Source organism: Perca flavescens, chromosome 3, assembly GCF_004354835.1.
Source record: "Perca flavescens isolate YP-PL-M2 chromosome 3, PFLA_1.0, whole genome shotgun sequence".
Taxonomy (NCBI): Eukaryota; Metazoa; Chordata; class Actinopteri; order Perciformes; family Percidae; genus Perca; species Perca flavescens.
This window is the reverse complement of record NC_041333.1, coordinates 42,597,365-42,619,014: the sequence shown is the minus strand read 5'-3', so window position 1 is coordinate 42,619,014 and position 21,650 is coordinate 42,597,365. Positions and strand designations below refer to the sequence as shown.

The 21,650-nt window shown below is 43.2% G+C and overlaps 1 protein-coding gene across 1 annotated transcript; it reads left to right on the top strand.

Annotated features, from left to right (window-relative positions):
• The first annotated feature begins 5,168 nt into the window (after positions 1-5,168).
• Positions 5,169-20,539, top strand: LOC114553059 (zinc finger protein OZF). The gene is made up of 5 exons (XM_028574154.1): positions 5,169-5,820; positions 14,883-15,119; positions 15,306-15,442; positions 15,818-15,986; positions 18,402-20,539. The coding sequence occupies exons 1-5, from the start codon at positions 5,740-5,742 to the stop codon at positions 19,344-19,346; spliced, it is 1,569 nt and encodes a 522-aa protein (XP_028429955.1). The 5' UTR covers positions 5,169-5,739; the 3' UTR covers positions 19,347-20,539.
• The last annotated feature ends 1,111 nt before the right edge of the window (positions 20,540-21,650 follow it).

Sequence of the window (21,650 nt, the reverse complement as noted above, 5' to 3'; positions counted from 1 at the left end):
TATACTGTACTGTATATATTGTAGTGGTGGGTATACTGTACTGTATATATTGTAGTAGTGGGTATACTGTACTGTATATATTGTAGTAGTGGGTATACTGTACTGTATATATTGTAGTGGTGGGTATACTGTACTGTATATACTGTAGTGGTGGGTATACTGTACTGTATATATTGTAGTGGTGGGTATACTGTACTGTATATATTGTAGTGGTGGGTATACTGTACTGTATATATTGTAGTGGTGGGTATACTGTACTGTATATACTGTAGTGGTGGGTATACTGTACTGTATATATTGTAGTGGTGGGTATACTGTACTGTATATATTGTAGTAGTGGGTATACTGTACTGTATATATTGTAGTGGTGGGTATACTGTACTGTATATATTGTAGTGGTGGGTATACTGTACTGTATATATTGTAGTGGTGGGTATACTGTACTGTATATATTGTAGTAGTGGGTATACTGTACTGTATATATTGTAGTGGTGGGTATACTGTACTGTATATATTGTAGTGGTGGGTATACTGTACTGTATATACTGTAGTAGTGGGTATACTGTACTGTATATATTGTAGTAGTGGGTATACTGTACTGTATATATTGTAGTAGTGGGTATACTGTACTGTATATATTGTAGTAGTGGGTATACTGTACTGTATATACTGTAGTAGTGGGTATACTGTACTGTATATATTGTAGTAGTGGGTATACTGTATATATGTAGTATATGTACTGTATATATTGTAGTGGGGTATACTGTACTGTATATATTGTAGTGGTGGGTATACTGTACTGTATATATTGTAGTGGTGGGTATACTGTACTGTATATATTGTAGTAGTGGGTATACTGTACTGTATATATTGTAGTAGTGGGTATACTGTACTGTATATACTGTAGTAGTGGGTATACTGTACTGTATATACTGTAGTGGTGGGTATACTGTACTGTATATATTGTAGTGGTGGGTATACTGTACTGTATATACTGTAGTAGTGGGTATACTGTACTGTATATATTGTAGTAGTGGGTATACTGTACTGTATATATTGTAGGTATACTGTACTGTATATATTGTAGTAGTGGGTATACTGTACTGTATATATTGTAGTAGTGGGTATACTGTACTGTATATATTGTAGTGGGTATACTGTACTGTATATATTGTAGTGGTGGGTATACTGTACTGTATATATTGTAGTGGTGGGTATACTGTACTGTATATATTGTAGTAGTGGGTATACTGTACTGTATATATTGTAGTGGTGGGTATACTGTACTGTATATATTGTAGTGGTGGGTATACTGTACTGTATATATTGTAGTGGGGGTATACTGTACTGTATATATTGTACTGTATATATTGTAGTGGGTATACTGTACTGTATATATTGTAGTAGTGGGTATACTGTACTGTATATATTGTAGTGGGTATACTGTACTGTATATATTGTAGTGGGTATACTGTACTGTATATACTGTAATGGTGGGTATACTGTACTGTATATATTGTAGTGGTGGGTATACTGTACTGTATATATTGTAGTAGTGGGTATACTGTACTGTATATATTGTAGTGGGTATACTGTACTGTATATATTGTAGTGGTGGGTATACTGTACTGTATATATTGTAGTAGTGGGTATACTGTACTGTATATATTGTAGTGGTGGGTATACTGTACTGTATATATTGTAGTGGTGGGTATACTGTACTGTATATACTGTAATGGTGGGTATACTGTACTGTATATATTGTAGTGGTGGGTATACTGTACACCGTACTGTATATACTGTAGTGGTGGGTACACTGTACTGTATATATTGTAGTGGTGGGTATACTGTACACTGTACTGTATATATTGTAGTGGTGGGTATACTGTACACTGTACTGTATATATTGTAGTGGTGGGTATACTGTACTGTATATATTGTAGTGGGTATACTGTACTGTATATATTGTAGTGGGTATACTGTACTGTATATATTGTAGTGGGTATACTGTACTGTATATATTGTAGTGGTGGGTATACTGTACACTGTACTGTATATATTGTAGTGGTGGGTATACTGTACACTGTACTGTATATATTGTAGTGGGTATACTGTACTGTATATATTGTAGTGGTGGGTATACTGTACACTGTACTGTATATATTGTAGTGGTGGGTATACTGTACACTGTACTGTATATATTGTAGTGGTGGGTATACTGTACTGTATATATTGTAGTGGTGTAGTGTGAAAAATCCCATTTAAGCATTTATTCTTTTAAATCCTTCTGTTTTATTAGCACATAGCATTTTCTTACATTAATGAATGCATGTGGATTGGATTTCTATTAACTTTGGAGACCGAGAGTCTGAGAGAAAGTGTTTGGCCTTTGTGTGAACTGATAATCCACAAGGCCACAAAGGTGGAAGCCCTCCTTCTCCACATGCCTTCCTCCCTCGTCAGTTTAGATGTGAGGGGAGTGTGGCCCCAGCTGGGGCAGAAAGGTACAGAGGATTAGATGAAGTGGTTTTATGACTCGGGGTTTCTGATCAATGCCAGCACTGGATCGATATCTTTACTGATGCCAGAGAGTTTGTTATTTGTAAGAATGTGCAAAGTCATGTTTACAATAATGTCACTCCCCTTTTTCCTATGTGCATTTAAACTCACTCTACTGTCTACCTAGGGCTGCACGATTTTGGCTAAAATCATAATCACGATTAATCGAACAAGTTACCTCGATTACGATTATTGAACGATTATTTAAAAAAAAAATCTTATACTGTAAATATGTTCACGGTTATTTTTTCTGATGAGAGTGCATATAATCCTTTCTTTGTGATTCTAAAATAAGGAAACCACACACAGATAGCAATTAATGCTTATTTATTAAATATTTCAAACAACTGAACTGAAATCTACACCAGTAGATTTTACAATGAAATAAAAATGTCTTATAAAAAAGTAATTTAAGTTTTACTGTAAAAAAAAAAGTTTCCTAAACATGTAGAAAATAAAGAACTTTTACAAAATAGTTCTTTTTGTAAACTAAATTATGGTAAATATTGCCATGCCATCTTAAATGTAAAATATAATTTCTCTCTTGTAAACAAAATACATTATTGTAAATAAAATAAATTATTGTAAATATTGCCAAAATATAACTTGTATCCTTTGTAAACCTTTTGATCTTCCTCTCAGGGATCTTGTCCTGTCACTCTCTCTGCATAAGCACTTACTCCAGGTTCTTACTAAGAAACACATGCTAGTGTTTCAGGCTATATGCTGTCCTCCATTCATCGTCAATGTAGTGCAACGTAAGGCTCAAATATGGGTCCATCGTCCTGCTTGGGCACAGATCAGATGTGGCTGCAAAGTGCTTAACAGACTGAAGTTCAGCAGCTCCTTTTTTACGACATGTTTGGTACATGTTGGGCAGCGCAGTTTGGGAAGAATAATGTCGCGATGGCACAGTGTATCTTCTGTCGAGTGTTTTATGGAGTTGTTTAAACCCACTGGGCTCCACCGTAGCTATGGGAACCATGTCCTTCGCGATGTAGTAACTAATGGCGTCAGTTATTTCTCTCCATTTCCTTGAATCCTTTTCATATTGTGTAGCTTTTGTAAATGCGTGTGTTATTGACACCTGCTTTGTGTCCTTGTTGCTGGGCGATTGTCAGCCTCTCTCTGTTTTTGAGCCATGCACTGTTCATATTCGGTAATGTGATGGCGCTCCAGGGGTTGAAATAGATTGCTGGTATTACCTTTGGTTGCTGTAACAGTTTTTCTGCAGTGTTTGCATTTGACTTGAGTTTGTTCACTGTCGTCTTTATTGAAACCAAAATGTGTCCAAACGGACACTGCGTGTTTTTTTGGTACAAGTGGCTCCGGCTCCTGTTGCTGAGTTGACTCCAGAGACAGTATATAAGGTTGGCTCGGTGTTTGACTTCTCCTCCATGTTGCTTCAATGTCGCCGACTGGACGGGGCGGAGTCACGTGACTACACGCGGCGGCCGTAATATGTTTTAAGGGGAAAGGAATTAACACACTAAATATTAATAGGATTAAAAGACCAAAATAACCGACTTGGTAAAATGACTTCGGTTATAGGCTCTGAATTTCGGTTTCGATTATTTTTCGATTAATCATCCAGCCCTATGTCTACCTCATTCAGAGAATCTTTTCCACACTGAGCTGCCTGCTTCTTGTGAACTTGTATTCCACATATCTGCAAATATATCTTTAATTAAATACAAAAACCCAACTTGGTTTTAGTCTCAGTCTTATTTGTTTCAATTTATATTGTAGTGGTGGGTATACTGTACTGTATATACTGTAGTGGTGGGTATACCCTACTGTATATACTGTAATGGTGGGTATACTGTACTGTATATACTGTAGTGGTGGGTATACTGTACTGTATATACTGTAGTGGTGGGTATACTGTACTGTATATATTGTAGTGGTGGGTATACTGTACTGTATATATTGTAGTGGGTATACTGTACTGTATATATTGAAGTGGTGGGTATACTGTACTGTATATATTGTAGTGGTGGGTATACTGTACTGTATATATTGTGGTGGTGGGTATACTGTACTGTATATATTGTAGTGGGTATACTGTACTGTATATATTGTAGTGGTGGGTATACTGTACTGTATATACTGTAGTGGTGGGTATACTGTACTGTATATATTGTAGTGGTGGGTATACTGTACTGTATATATTGTAGTGGTGGGTATACTGTACTGTATATATTGTAGTAGTGGGTATACTGTACTGTATATATTGTAGTGGTGGAAATAACTTTTATTTAGCCTATGCGAAGAAGAAAATAACAGATGACAATTCAAAATATATCAAAAATATAATGGAAAGCATGTTGTTGCGTATCACTGGGCATCTGAAATCCTGGAGCTTTCTTAGTGGGTGTACTGCGTATTCCTGCGTATCACGTAGACCACTGGAACTAACCTGCACACACATTACATATGGATCTGACCGTTCTCTCCACCTGAACCAGGACCCCCGTTTTCAAGTGGACCAGAGTTCTGGTGTTTGATCTGCACCGGGTTCAGATGAGCTTTCACCCCGTCCCAAACCAACGGGAGGTATTTTGATGACGGTAAAGTTGTTAGTGTAAGTTAGCACACCTAAACAGCGGAGTCTGAGTGAGCCAGGAAGACAGCTGTCTCCGAGATGACGTCATCTTTGGCCTTCTGTAGGACTGGTGAACTTCCAGCTCGCAGCACTACTTAGTTTCTACGTTCTTGAGAACTCTAAGTCGTATAACTTCTGTTGTCGGACCAGACCTGCCCCCACTGCTAAAAAACAGCCTAAAGGAAACACTGGAGTGGGTAGCTTTTCATTGACATTTGATGTCGGCAAAATCACTTTTTATTGAGTTTCCTTTTTCCTGAAATGCTCTGAGTGAATTTAATTAAAATGAAATGTCACATTTTATTGTGCAGTTGTTTAGATTTTTTCACAGTTTAATATAATGCTGTTTTCTCCAAACTACTCCGAGTTCATTGTGTAGCGAGGAAGGAAATGGACCAGTTTTCCAGCTGATGCTTTGGGTTTTCCGACTGTTGTTAGTTGTGTGGGATGTGAGGAGAAGGAGAGGAGACAGCAGCTCCTGAATACCTCTGTGTGCTTTGATTTGGACTGAACAGAATCCAGAGTGAGTCCAGCAGCCCCAGTGGACATCTGCTGGATCTCAGGACCAGAGAGGAATGGACGAGGACAACCAGAACCAGGAGCAGCGGAGCAACAAGGTCCCCAGAAGACCAGCAGCAGATACCAGCCATGTTCAGGTGAGTGTTCAGCAGTGTTGGGAACGTTACTTTAGAAAAGTAATCGGTTATAGTTACTCATTACTTGTTCCAAAAAGTAACTGAGTTAGTAACTGAGTTAGTAACTGAATTACTCGTTAATAAAAGTAACTTTTTACCAGGGAAAGTAAGTATTTGCGTTACTATTAAAAAAAAAAAAAAAAAAAAAAAAAAAAAAAAAAAAAAAAAAAAAAAAAGCTATATGTCAAATAAGTTTGAATTTGGATATTTTTTTAGCAGTTTTCACAAGTCAGTTGAAATGAGTAGAACAGCAGGTGTTTCTACATGACTTTCGATATTTATTGCACGTCGACAGACAGCAAGAGGTTTTTCCTGCACTTCAAGTATTATCTTTGTAAGAAAAGTAAACAGTTACACCATATAAACTTATATGACACATATACTTTTAACAACATACCTGCCTGTCATAGGGTTGCCTTCAGCCTGTGTCCTAGGTTTTTGTTGTGAGGCACAAAGATCTAGCTTTAGCTGCTTGGAGGACTTTGCTCCGAGTCCTTCTTTGCTAGTGGACGGCAAGCGATCATCTGTGGTGGAGGTATCGCTGGTTTTGGCTACTAGCTTTGTAGACGCGTGTGTCGTTGTGAGATGCTTCATTAAATTAGAGTTGCTTACGACGGATGTGGACAAAGTCTTCACTTCTGGACATAATGTACACATTACATACACGTTCTTTCCTTAGACCACAATGAGTTTGAAGTAGTGCTTATATCTCCACCTTGAAAACGCCAACTTTTCATCGGATTGCTCCTGACTCGCCATCTCTGCTGCTTCATGTGTGTGTGTGTGTGTGTGTGTGTGTGTGTGTGTGTGTGTGTGTGTGTGTGTGTGTGTGTGTGTGTGTGTGTGTGTGTGTGGCGCGTGTGCTGGCATGTGTGTAAAAAACACTGGCTCTGATTGGCTACCATGAAACATGACTCTGCCTTAATAGTAATTAGTTAGATTACCCCGTTACTGAAAGAATAACGTTGTTACCTAACAGCGTTCTTTTAAACGGCGTTATTTCATTTCATTTACTTTATTTGTAAAGTAAACACAACAGAAGTTGACCACTGTGCTTCACATAACAAGAGTCAGAGAAGATAATAGAATAAAACATCCTTCAGACAGCGACAAACATAGTTAAAAATAAGAATTTAGGAGCTGAGGAGGAGAGACTAGGTCAGACTGAGGAGGAGAGACTAGGAGCTGAGGAGGAGAGACTAGGTCAGACTGAGGAGGAGAGACTAGGAGCTGAGGAGGAGAGACTAGGTCAGACTGAGGAGGAGAGACTAGGTCAGACTGAGGAGGAGAGACTAGGAGCTGAGGAGGAGAGACTAGGAGCTGAGGAGGAGAGACTAGGTCAGACTGAGAAGGAGAGACTAGGTCAGACTGAGGAGGAGAGACTAGGGGCTGAGGAGGAGAGACTAGGAGCTGAGGAGGAGAGACTAGGAGCTGAGGAGGAGAGACTAGGTCAGACTGAGGAGGAGAGACTAGGTCAGACTGAGGAGGAGAGACTAGGTCAGACTGAGGAGGAGAGACTAGGTCAGACTGAGGAGGAGAGACTAGGTCAGGCTGAGGAGGAGAGACTAGGAGCTGAGGAGGAGAGACTAGGAGCTGAGGAGGAGAGACTAGGTCAGACTGAGGAGGAGACTAGGTCAGGCTGAGGAGGAGAGACTAGGAGCTGAGGAGGAGAGACTAGGTCAGACTGAGGAGGAGAGACTAGGTCAGGCTGAGGAGGAGAGACTAGGTCAGGCTGAGGAGGAGAGACTAGGAGCTGAGGAGGAGAGACTAGGAGCTGAGGAGGAGAGACTAGGAGCTGAGGAGGAGAGACTAGGAGCTGAGGAGGAGAGACTAGGTCAGACTGAGGAGGAGAGACTAGGTCAGACTGAGGAGGAGAGACTAGGTCAGGCTGAGGAGGAGAGACTAGGAGCTGAGGAGGAGAGACTAGGTCAGACTGAGGAGGAGAGACTAGGTCAGGCTGAGGAGGAGAGACTAGGTCAGGCTGAGGAGGAGAGACTAGGAGCTGAGGAGGAGAGACTAGGAGCTGAGGAGGAGAGACTAGGAGCTGAGGAGGAGAGACTAGGAGCTGAGGAGGAGAGACTAGGTCAGGCTGAGGAGGAGAGACTAGGAGCTGAGGAGGAGAGACTAGGTCAGACTGAGGAGGAGAGACTAGGTCAGGCTGAGGAGGAGAGACTAGGTCAGACTGAGGAGGAGAGACTAGGAGCTGAGGAGGAGAGACTAGGTCAGACTGAGGAGGAGAGACTAGGAGCTGAGGAGGAGAGACTAGGTCAGACTGAGGAGGAGAGACTAGGTCAGACTGAGGAGAAGAGACTAGGTCAGACTGAGGAGGAGAGACTAGGAGCTGAGGAGGAGAGACTAGGTCAGGCTGAGGAGGAGAGACTAGGGTCAGACTGAGGAGGAGAGACTAGGTCAGACTGAGGAGGAGAGACTAGGAGCTGAGGAGGAGAGACTAGGAGCTGAGGAGGAGAGACTAGGAGCTGAGGAGGAGAGACTAGGTCAGACTGAGGAGGAGAGACTAGGTCAGGCTGAGGAGGAGAGACTAAGAGCTGAGGAGGAGAGACTAGGAGCTGAGGAGGAGAGACTAGGTCAGACTGAGGAGGAGAGACTAGGTCAGACTGAGGAGGAGAGACTAGGAGCTGAGGAGGAGAGACTAGGTCAGACTGAGGAGGAGAGACTAGGTCAGACTGAGGAGGAGAGACTAGGAGCTGAAGAGGAGAGACTAGGTCAGACTGAGGAGGAGAGACTAGGTCAGACTGAGGAGGAGAGACTAGGAGCTGAGGAGGAGAGACTAGGTCAGACTGAGGAGGAGAGACTAGGTCAGACTGAGGAGGAGAGACTAGGTCAGACTGAGGAGGAGAGACTAGGTCAGACTGAGGAGGAGAGACTAGGTCAGACTGAGGAGGAGAGACTAGGAGCTGAGGAGGAGAGACTAGGAGCTGAGGAGGAGAGACTAGGTCAGACTGAGGAGGAGAGACTAGGTCAGGCTGAGGAGGAGAGACTAGGTCAGGCTGATGAGGAGAGACTAGGTCAGACTGAGGAGGAGAGACTAGGTCAGACTGAGGAGGAGAGACTAGGAGCTGAGGAGGAGAGACTAGGAGCTGAGGAGGAGAGACTAGGTCAGACTGAGGAGGAGAGACTAGGTCAGACTGAGGAGGAGAGACTAGGTCAGACTGAGGAGGAGAGACTAGGTCAGGCTGAGGAGGAGAGACTAGGTCAGACTGAGGAGGAGAGACTAGGAGCTGAGGAGGAGAGACTAGGTCAGACTGAGGAGGAGAGACTAGGTCAGACTGAGGAGGAGAGACTAGGAGCTGAGGAGGAGAGACTAGGTCAGACTGAGGAGGAGAGACTAGGTCAGACTGAGGAGGAGAGACTAGGTCAGACTGAGGAGGAGAGACTAGGAGCTGAAGAGGAGAGACTAGGAGCTGAGGAGGAGAGACTAGGTCAGACTGAGGAGGAGAGACTAGGAGCTGAGGAGGAGAGACTAGGTCAGACTGAGGAGGAGAGACTAGGTCAGACTGAGGAGGAGAGACTAGGAGCTGAGGAGGAGAGACTAGGAGCTGAGGAGGAGAGACTAGGAGCTGAGGAGGAGAGACTAGGTCAGACTGAGGAGGAGAGACTAGGTCAGACTGAGGAGGAGAGACTAGGTCAGGCTGATGAGGAGAGACTAGGAGCTGAGGAGGAGAGACTAGGTCAGACTGAGGAGGAGAGACTAGGTCAGACTGCGGAGGAGAGACTAGGAGCTGAGGAGGAGAGACTAGGTCAGACTGAGGAGGAGAGACTAGGGAGCTGAGGAGGAGAGACTAGGAGCTGAGGAGGAGAGACTAGAGGAGGAGAGACTAGGAGCTGAGGAGGAGAGACTAGGTCAGACTGAGGAGGAGAGACTAGGTCAGACTGAGGAGGAGAGACTAGGAGCTGAGGAGGAGAGACTAGGAGCTGAGGAGGAGAGACTAGGAGCTGAGGAGGAGAGACTAGGTCAGACTGAGGAGGAGAGACTAGGTCAGACTGAGGAGGAGAGACTAGGTCAGACTGAGGAGGAGAGACTAGGTCAGACTGAGGAGGAGAGACTAGGTCAGGCTGAGGAGGAGAGACTAGGAGCTGAGGAGGAGAGACTAGGAGCTGAGGAGGAGAGACTAGGTCAGACTGAGGAGGAGAGACTAGGTCAGGCTGAGGAGGAGAGACTAGGAGCTGAGGAGGAGAGACTAGGTCAGACTGAGGAGGAGAGACTAGGTCAGGCTGAGGAGGAGAGACTAGGTCAGGCTGAGGAGGAGAGACTAGGAGCTGAGGAGGAGAGACTAGGAGCTGAGGAGGAGAGACTAGGAGCTGAGGAGGAGAGACTAGGTCAGACTGAGGAGGAGAGACTAGGTCAGACTGAGGAGGAGAGACTAGGTCAGACTGAGGAGGAGAGACTAGGTCAGGCTGAGGAGGAGAGACTAGGAGCTGAGGAGGAGAGACTAGGTCAGACTGAGGAGGAGAGACTAGGTCAGGCTGAGGAGGAGAGACTAGGTCAGGCTGAGGAGGAGAGACTAGGAGCTGAGGAGGAGACTAGGAGCTGAGGAGGAGAGACTAGGAGCTGAGGAGGAGAGACTAGGAGCTGAGGAGGAGAGACTAGGTCAGGCTGAGGAGGAGAGACTAGGAGCTGAGGAGGAGAGACTAGGTCAGACTGAGGAGGAGAGACTAGGTCAGGCTGAGGAGGAGAGACTAGGTCAGACTGAGGAGGAGAGACTAGGAGCTGAGGAGGAGAGACTAGGTCAGACTGAGGAGGAGAGACTAGGAGCTGAGGAGGAGAGACTAGGTCAGACTGAGGAGGAGAGACTAGGTCAGACTGAGGAGAAGAGACTAGGTCAGACTGAGGAGGAGAGACTAGGAGCTGAGGAGGAGAGACTAGGTCAGGCTGAGGAGGAGAGACTAGGTCAGACTGAGGAGGAGAGACTAGGTCAGACTGAGGAGGAGAGACTAGGAGCTGAGGAGGAGAGACTAGGAGCTGAGGAGGAGAGACTAGGAGCTGAGGAGGAGAGACTAGGTCAGACTGAGGAGGAGAGACTAGGTCAGGCTGAGGAGGAGAGACTAGGAGCTGAGGAGGAGAGACTAGGAGCTGAGGAGGAGAGACTAGGTCAGACTGAGGAGGAGAGACTAGGTCAGACTGAGGAGGAGAGACTAGGAGCTGAGGAGGAGAGACTAGGTCAGACTGAGGAGGAGAGACTAGGTCAGACTGAGGAGGAGAGACTAGGAGCTGAAGAGGAGAGACTAGGTCAGACTGAGGAGGAGAGACTAGGGTCAGACTGAGGAGGAGAGACTAGGAGCTGAGGAGGAGAGACTAGGTCAGACTGAGGAGGAGAGACTAGGTCAGACTGAGGAGGAGAGACTAGGTCAGACTGAGGAGGAGAGACTAGGTCAGACTGAGGAGGAGAGACTAGGAGCTGAGGAGGAGAGACTAGGAGCTGAGGAGGAGAGACTAGGAGCTGAGGAGGAGAGACTAGGTCAGACTGAGGAGGAGAGACTAGGTCAGGCTGAGGAGGAGAGACTAGGTCAGGCTGATGAGGAGAGACTAGGTCAGACTGAGGAGGAGAGACTAGGTCAGACTGAGGAGGAGAGACTAGGAGCTGAGGAGGAGAGACTAGGAGCTGAGGAGGAGAGACTAGGTCAGACTGAGGAGGAGAGACTAGGTCAGACTGAGGAGGAGAGACTAGGTCAGACTGAGGAGGAGAGACTAGGTCAGGCTGAGGAGGAGAGACTAGGTCAGACTGAGGAGGAGAGACTAGGAGCTGAGGAGGAGAGACTAGGTCAGACTGAGGAGGAGAGACTAGGTCAGACTGAGGAGGAGAGACTAGGAGCTGAGGAGGAGAGACTAGGTCAGACTGAGGAGGAGAGACTAGGTCAGACTGAGGAGGAGAGACTAGGTCAGACTGAGGAGGAGAGACTAGGAGCTGAAGAGGAGAGACTAGGAGCTGAGGAGGAGAGACTAGGTCAGACTGAGGAGGAGAGACTAGGAGCTGAGGAGGAGAGACTAGGTCAGACTGAGGAGGAGAGACTAGGTCAGACTGAGGAGGAGAGACTAGGAGCTGAGGAGGAGAGACTAGGAGCTGAGGAGGAGAGACTAGGAGCTGAGGAGGAGAGACTAGGTCAGACTGAGGAGGAGAGACTAGGTCAGACTGAGGAGGAGAGACTAGGTCAGGCTGATGAGGAGAGACTAGGAGCTGAGGAGGAGAGACTAGGTCAGACTGAGGAGGAGAGACTAGGTCAGACTGCGGAGGAGAGACTAGGAGCTGAGGAGGAGAGACTAGGTCAGACTGAGGAGGAGAGACTAGGAGCTGAGGAGGAGAGACTAGGAGCTGAGGAGGAGAGACTAGGAGCTGAGGAGGAGAGACTAGGAGCTGAGGAGGAGAGACTAGGAGCTGAGGAGGAGAGACTAGGTCAGACTGAGGAGGAGAGACTAGGTCAGACTGAGGAGGAGAGACTAGGAGCTGAGGAGGAGAGACTAGGTCAGACTGAGGAGGAGAGACTAGGTCAGACTGAGGAGGAGAGACTAGGAGCTGAGGAGGAGAGACTAGGTTGAGCCAGGCTGAACTAATTCAGATAGATGAGCGTTCAAGGCTTTCCTCAAAAGATGACAAGGTTGATCCCAGGTTTCCTGAATAAACACTGTTCATACTTTATACAGAGTGAGCAGCAGCTTCTTGTGGAAGAATGATGACGTGAAACACATATACACAGAATATGGCCTAAACACAAATATGGCGGCTGTACTGAAACAGAGAGAAAGTGTAGCAGACGATCACGGACCGACTGAATGTGTAAGTAGCCTAAATATAAACATTAACTGACCTCTGATCTGAATGGAAACCATCATACTCCTACCATTCAAGGATTAGGCTACTAATCATTTACACAAATTAACAATTGTACTCTTTGCCTTAAAAGTAAGCAGAAGATAATGTTACTCAGGAAATTTACCATGAAGATCCATTTTCTACAACGCTAGAATATGATGCATAAATATCTCTCTAACTGTGTCTCTCTCTGTCTCTCTCTCTCTCATGGGCTAAAATATAAATGTCCTAAGTCATTAGGGGTGGTAGGGTTCATGAAAAAACATCCGAACCCCTCGGTTGGCTAGTCTCGGTTCGGAGTGTGTGTGTGTCTCACGGTTCATCAGTCCACTGTTAATGATCACTAACCATCCTGCCGTAGTGCCCACTTTCAACACCGATGTTAAAACACTTACTGGAAATGACCAGCAGGATGAGTTTGACGAACGCAACCCATGGCAGCTGATTGGACGATCGCGTCACGCGGGTCTGGCTGTCATGGCGGCTCGTTCAGAACACGATCTCATATTGTACTAAAATAGTTCACCGAAACGTGTTTCTGAAAACATTTTAAGCGAGAAATAGGCCGTGCAGTTGCTGAATCTGTCTTCATTTCAGATCAACAAAGGTCAGTTTAGAAGATTTTCGTCAGATTTTGAGAGACACCGAGCCGACGGGTCCTCAGATGGCGTGCTGCTGCTGCTGGTCATGTGACGTGTAGAGATGTCAGGTGGGAGAGATGAGGAAGGCTGACCGGAGCTGGAGGATGTGCCAGCATTGTTTATAGTCTGGTGTGTGGGACCATTTTGGATTTCACGTTACCTCTGATGAAATAAAACTATATAGAACTACCACTGTGTGCGTGTATTGTTCAACATGCATTCAATATGCTAATTTTAGCTATATATCATATGCTGAAGTATATTTAAAGATTAAAAGAAAAAATAACAAGAACCTTACAGAACCAAAAACCGTGATAGGAACCAAACCGTGGGTTTTGTGAACCGTACCACCCCTATAAGTCATTTCAATCAGGAGAGTCTTTGTTTGCAGATATGCAAAGATATTTATTGTACAACTGTATGATTTTGAATGAACAAAGTCTTTTGGAGATTAGACTCCATCGAATTAATAATATTCTTAAAGGGGTAGGGAATAGGAACATAACCCCCCAATGGAGGCCAGACACTGGTGGCGGCGGTGAAGACACCAGAGACCTAAGAGGCAACAGAGCGATCAGCCAGGAGAAACCCAACGACCGGAGGTGGCAGGGGAGGAGGATGGCCGAGCGCTTTGCCTGAAACGACAGCTGACAGCACAAGGAGAGAACAGATTTAAAGCAGAGTTGTAAGGCTGTGATTGGCCCTTGAATTTTGTGGCCAAGTCTAATTGGTTTAACTGACAGCGTCACTTCTAAACAGCTGATTTGATTTAAAAATTATTAATGACGTCTTCCTGAAAGAATTTGCGCTAAGTTTCATATTAACTTCCACTGCTCGCTTTTAATGCAAAGTGTACAACTGTTCGTTTTTCCAAATGACTAGTGACTCAGTGAATGGTTTCAGTTAAGAGCAGTAGTTCATATATGTATATTTTTAGATATATCATTCAGTCGGTCCGCTATTATCTGTCACGCTTGTTCTCATGTGTTTTTTGTTGTTTTTCTTGTTTTTACAGAGGCCGAGTTTCCTTCTCTATATATTATATGCCTTGGTCCCTGGTACATATGGACATAGAACAGAAAGACACTGAAGACATTGGACTCTAAAATCTAGAAACTATAAAGAGAATTAAGTGATAAAGATAATGCACACTGTAAACATTGTAAACACTGTATATTCATCAGTTATTCCTCGATAGCTCAAAGTTTCTTGTTGTTTCCCGAAACGAACTGAGTTTTGCAAGGCGAAGAACATCTGGCGATGTTCTGGTAAATGAACTGTCGTTGATTGAGGCTACTGTGCTGTAGCTTGTAGCTCCAGTTAATGACTTTTGTGGCTTACATTTTAGTAGTTATTTCAGTTTGAATGCAGGAGATACTTCACACTCTGAAGTCCTATGGATTGGTCACCTCATCAGCCTTTGCATTTTCTCCATTCAAACAGAACATTTTAATATAGTAAAACATGGTAAACTATAATTCACTCACACCTCCCATTAATTCTTCTAACCATTGTATCATTATCTCTGCACATTTCCCCTTTGGGTCTACCAAAGGAGCCCTCAGCAGACGTCAAGCTGGCCACAGGAGCAGGAAAGAAGGGCAAGAAGGTCAAGGAGGAGGAGCAGCCTGCAGCACCTTCTGCAGCTGCAGCAGTGAAGGAAGAGGAGCAACCTGCAGAACCTCCTGCAGCTGCAGCAGTGAAGGAGGAGGAAGAGGAGGAGCATGCAGCTGCAGCAGTGAAGGAGGAGGAGCATGCAGCTGCAGCAATGAAGGAGGAGGAGGAGCAGCCTGCAGAACCTCCTGCAGCTGCAGCAGTGAAGGAGGAGGAGGAGGAGCATGCAGCTGTAGCAGTGAAGGAGGAGGAGGAGCAGCCTGCAGAATCTCCTGCAGTGAAGGAGGAGGAGGAACATGCAGCTGCAGCAGTGAAGGAGGAGGAGGAGCAGCCTGCAGCACCTCCTGCGGCAGTGACGGAGGAGGAGCAGCCTGCAGAACCTCCTGCAGCTGCAGCAGAGAAGGAGGAGGAAGTGGACGAGTATGTGGTGGAGAAGGTTTTAGACCGCAGATTGATGAAGGGAAGAGTAGAGTTTCTGCTGAAATGGAAGGGGTTCTCAGAGTAAGTATGAGTCTATAATATTAATACTTGGTGTTCTTGGTCCTGAATATATATATATATATATATATATATATATATATATATATATATATATATATATATATATATATTCTAAATGAACAAGATACTATATATAAATATATATATAATATCTTGTTCATTTAGAAATTGCAGATAATCTACAGCATAAATTCCGGCATTGTATCATGCCCTCAAAGTTGAAGGTTTGGTATTTTGACACTAATTTGCAGACCATCAAATAACCTTACAAAATGACAATAGAAAAAAGGAATAATACGAATTAGCAATTAGAGTGAGAATATATTACCTAAAATCAAAGCCTGAGGAGATTTTCTTGTGTCTGCACCTTTCCAGTGAGGATAACACATGGGAGCCGCAAGACAACCTGGACTGCCCCGACCTTATCACCGAGTACATGCAGAAACGAGGAGAGGAGGAGGAGAAGAAGAAGGAGGGCAAGAGGAAAGTTGTCAGTGAGGCCTCGGGAGACTCAGAGGAGCGAGGGAGCAAGAGGAAGGAGGAGGTGAGCGATGGAAAGAGGTTACTGAAGAGTCCCAGAAATCTAATCTCAATATTAATGAATATTAATACAGCGCAAAAAAGGGAGGATTTAAATGATTTATTAAAAATGTAATAATAATAATGACATAACAATAATAACTTATTTCACCAGTAAATTGCTGTTAAATGACAGAAACAGATAAGAAAAGGGTATTTTACAATAACTTTGAATGCACCACAACGTTTACCCGTTTCAAGTTAACACAACATTTATGATATATTGTGCAGCCCTAGCTACAACTGTTAAATTGTGCCAATGATTAGAAGCCTAATCCTTGAATGGTAGGGTTAGGGTTAGGGGTGACTTTACCCTGCTGTTGATCTCCCTTCCTCCTCATCAAGGACTCATGTTTACGTTTTAGGTGCTGAATCATCAGAGTGGTACGCCCGTGCCATGCCATGTCGTTTTTGCTTATCTGGCAATTAACACGTTTTCAATTTATTTAGTGTGAAATGCTGCCAGACCTTGGATGACTTAGGATGTACTGATTTATCTGCCTCCGCCGTGTGTTTCAGATCAAGGTTACGGGTCTCTCCGGTCTCTCTCTGTATTTCCTCTACCCCGCTCTGCTCTGTTTTCTTTTCTTTCGCTCCGCGCTGCGCTGCTCCACTCCACGCTGCTCCGCTCTGCGCTCAACTACATTTTTTTTATCTCCGCGACTGAGTGGCGTAATAGTAGAGCGACACAACGAATTGATAATGAAATTCGTTGCCAACTTTTTTAATAATCAAATTTTATCGATTTGTTGTTGCAGCCCTATTCCAAACAACGGTAATTATTTACACCGCACACAGACCAGCTTTCTCCAGCCCCTCCCCCTCGCAAAGTTGTGTGCCACATGCATGACCGCGTCAATGTTGCACTTGCTCAGAGAGGCTATCGTTAGTAGTAGCATACTGCTGGTGGTCTTGCAATAGGATTAACTGTACTAATAAAACCGTAGAAACAACAGGGCCACGCTGCTGTGAAAGCTCCCTGAACATCATTTATCAGAGTCTGGTTGTTACCCCTCTCAGCAGCAGGCTCCTCCGCTTCATGTCTTTATAACGGAGCTAGCTAACCGGCGCTAACTGCTAATCAGAGCTAATGGTTGCTAACCAAGCCTTCAGTTCTCCGTGCCTGTATCCATTAACTGTATTTATGGACCCGAGACCGAATAAAAACTCTTAATTTTATTAAATTGGCTGTAAAAGTTTTAAACTACAAGTCAGACGTAACTACAAGTTATTTGAATGACAGAAATTTGCTCAGATGAGAACTTAATTCTACAGAACAGTAGGCTATGTTTAGGAACCCCAAAACACGGATTAATACACTTAAAAAAAAGTGAGATCTATCAAACAAAATGAACAATAATTGACTTTAGATATTCCTAGTCTTATGTGATTTAACAGGAGTTAGGAGGAAACAGTGTTGAGATTAATAATAACATGTCATTTTCTGGAGTATAGTATTATGGGTATTTTATCTGCTGAACCGTTAATATTTGGCAAAAAAAAAACTGATGTAATTGTCAAAGCACGCAGTCAAGCAGCAGAACTGAGTAGGCTACATTTTAATATCTGTTTTATTTATCACAAGTTATATCATTATCGCGATATTCAAAAACATTAGGGCATATCGCATATTTTCCTCATATCGTGCAGCCCGAATAACTAACCCTGAAATTGTGTCAGATGCCACATAGTGTCGCAAAATGTTCATCTGTATCTGTGTCATCTTATAGTCTAATTCGTTTAATATGTAAATAGTTTTTTCTTTCTAAATTATCTGATAATGTTGTATAGTCATTGTTTCCACCTTCATTTGACTAGTATATAACTGAACCCATTATTACTGAACCTAGCCATCATGCACCGCGCCGTCACATCCTGCGCCACACACCACCGCCAGTAAATTCTCAACCTGGAGGAAACACTGAGAAGAGCCCGATGGCTTCCATAGTAACATGTCTGCAACCAGAAGAACTTTACCTTTATTTTGACTTCAAATTAATGTATGTATTTCAAAAGGTTTGAATGGGATTTAAAGGATGAAAAATACCCAGAATGTATGAAAGGTTTGTGTTATTTTAAAGTTACCATGGAATTTCTAACTGAAAGTAAAACTGAAGAGTGTGCAAATGTTTTAGTTTTAAATTGCCAATCATTTGAATGAGGAAACTTGCCTGAAAAATTAAGAATATTTCTGAACTTATTAAAGTTATGAAAAGTACATTTGCTTCCATAATAACATGTCTGCAACCAGCACATATTTACCTTCATTTTGGCATAAATGATTGTATGAAGAGTGAAAATTGTGAGTGAGCGCAAGTCCAGGGTTTAAAAAAGGTTGTTTACTAACTCTCACTCTCTCTCTGTTTGTCTGTTGCTATAGAAACGGAGAGGAGGAGAGGGACCCAAACGTCACCACTGTGACCAATCCTTCCCAACATCTGGACATTTAAAGATTCATCAGAGAGTTCACACTGGAGAGAATCAACACAGCTGTGATCAATGTGGGACAGCTTTCACACTACAGAGTGCCCTAAAAAGACATCAACACATTCACACTGGAGAAAAGCCTTACAGCTGTGATCAATGTGGTAAAACGTTTTCTAGGAGTGGTCACCTTAAATTTCACCGACGTGTTCACACTGGAGAAAAGCCTTACAGCTGTGATCAGTGTGGTACATCATTTTCTAGGAGAGACAGCCTTAAATCTCACCAGCATGTTCACACTGGAGAAAAGCCTTACAGCTGTGATCAATGTGGTACAACATTTTCTAGGAGTGGTCACCTTAAAAGACATCAACGCATTCACACTGGAGAGAAGCCGTACTGGTGTGAACAACGTGGTAAAACATTTTCTCAGAGCAGGAGCCTTAAAGCTCACCGACGTGTTCACACTGGAGAGAAGCAATACAGGTGTGAACAATGTGGGAAAATGTTTTCTCAGAGTGGTACCCTTAAAACACATAATCGCATTCACACTGGAGAGAAGCCGTACTGGTGTGAACAATGTGGTAAAACTTTTTCTCAGAGCAGGAGCCTTAAATCTCACCAACGTGTTCACACTGGAGAGAAGCCTTACCGGTGTGAACAATGTGGGAAAATGTTTTCTCGGAGAAGTAGCCTTGAAGCTCACCAGCGCATTCACACTGGAGAGAAGCTGTACGGGTGTGATCAATGTGGGGCAGCTTTTGCTCAGAGTGGTAACCTTAAAAGACACCAGGTCATTCACACTGGAGAGAAGCCGTATTGGTGTGAACAATGTGGTAAAATGTTTGCTCAGAGTGGTACCCTAAAAAGACACCACCAGCGCATTCACACTGCCTCGTAGTGAACATGTTTCAGAGCCAAGCTGTTCCCTCCTGCCTCCTCCTCATGCCCTGATAGCTGAGTTGTTATATTCTGATCTTCTCTCCACATTGAAGGCTGACCAGCAGGAACTTTATCTTCTGAACAGCATGGATGTTATCCTGGCTACTACTATACATTACACTCCCTCCCTTTGAAGGGATTTATTCCACTCAAAATTAGTTTGTTTTCCTGTAATAAAATATTCTGAGTTCAGGGTTCAACTGCTAGTGCTTTTTAACTAATGCTGCAACGAAGAAGTATTTGTTGTTCTTAGTTCATCACCTTGTAAATGGAATTTACAAAAATCCCCATCGTTGTTTACTAAGGTGATGTCAAATTGCTGAAATATTCAGTTTATTGTCAGTTAAGACGACAAAAGCTTTAATCAGAACATGGCTGCAAAAAATTACTTGAACAGTTAATGTGTCTAAACTGCGTCTGTGCCGCCGCCATCTTCAGGCAGACAACTGATCTTAAAGACTCGGACTCAGAAAAAGATAGTTGTACTGCTTTTGGAATTTCACGGATGAAAACTGTGTTTTACAATATTATACTATTACGAAAGTGTTGAATTTAATATCACAAAAGGTAACATTAATCCTTCTTTTAAGCTAACAGGAAGTTAAGTGACTGTCCTGATACTGAATTGAGCTAATGCTAGCTTGTGTCAGGTTATGTATGTTTTATTTAAGTGATTATTAATATCTCAGTAAGTAATCCCTGTGTGTACATCCTGAAACAAACCTGCTGCTATACACATCACACGTGCTGTATGGCTCATATTAACCCTCATGCCCTCTTCTGGCATTTTTGTACATTTTTCTAAAGTTTTTTTTTTCATTTTTTGATAATTGTTGCTGTGTTACTGCTTATGGCATGACATTTTGTAGGAACCTTTCTTTTTGGTCAAAATGTATGGGTTTTACTCTTATGCTTTTTTTGTACTTGATTGATTCATTTTGTACCCTCTGGACACCTTTGTGGCAAAAATGTACACGCACACAAAAACTGTTATTAAATCATCGTATATCAATATTTTTTTCATAAATCACTTAAACAACTTCTAACTTGCTCAAAAATACCAAATATTCAATAATGTTAAGGATTTTAACCCTTTAAATGCCAGTAAAGGCAGTGCGATAAAAACATGTGGTTATAATGGAAGTCAATGAGGCATTTTTGCCCACGAAGGTGTCCAAAGGGAGTATCTGGAACTACATAAAAAATACTAATGCAATCAAATCAGTTTTGTTGCTTATCTTTGACATATCCAAGCCTCTAATCACCACCAAAGCCCCATTCCCCTATGATTTATTTAATGGAAAATAATTAATGTTCTGTTGGGTTTTTCATAAATGTTACTTCAAAGAATTAAAACTGGCATTTAAAGGGTTAAAATCCAGAAAATGATTAAATGTTTGGTAATTTTGAGTAAGTTAGAAGTTGTTTAAGTGATGTATGAAAAAAAGCAGAAAGCAATATTGATATATGATGATTTAATATCAGTTTTTTGGACATGTACATTTTTGCCTCGAAGGTGTCCAAAGGGAGTATCTGGAACTACATAAAAAATACTAATGCAATCAAATTAATTTTGTTGCTTATCTTTGACATATCCAAGCCTCTAATCACCACCAAACCTGAGATCAGGTAGAACATTTACATAGGCTACACAACTGACCTGAGATCAGGTAGAACATTTACATAGGCTACACAACTGACCTGAGATCAGGTAGTACATTTACATAGGCTACACAACTGACCTGAGATCAGGTAGAACATTTACATAGGCTACACAACTGACCTGAGATCAGGTAGAACATTTACATAGGCTACACAACTGACCTGAGATCAGGTAGTACATTTACATAGGCTACACAACTGACCTGAGATCAGGTAGTACATTTACATAGACTACACAACTGACCTGAGATCAGGTAGTACATTTACATAGGCTACACAACTGACCTGAGATCAGGTAGAACATTTACATAGGCTACACAACTGACCTGAGATCAGGTAGAACATTTACATAGGCTACACAACTGACCTGAGATCAGGTAGAACATTTACATAGGCTACACAACTGACCTGAGATCAGGTAGAACATTTACATAGGCTACACAACTGACCTGAGATCAGGTAGAACATTTACATAGGCTACACAACTGACCTGAGATCAGGTAGAACATTTACATAGGCTACACAACTGACCTGAGATCAGGTAGAACATTTACATAGGCTACACAACTGACCTGAGATCAGGTAGTCTTCTGAATCTAGG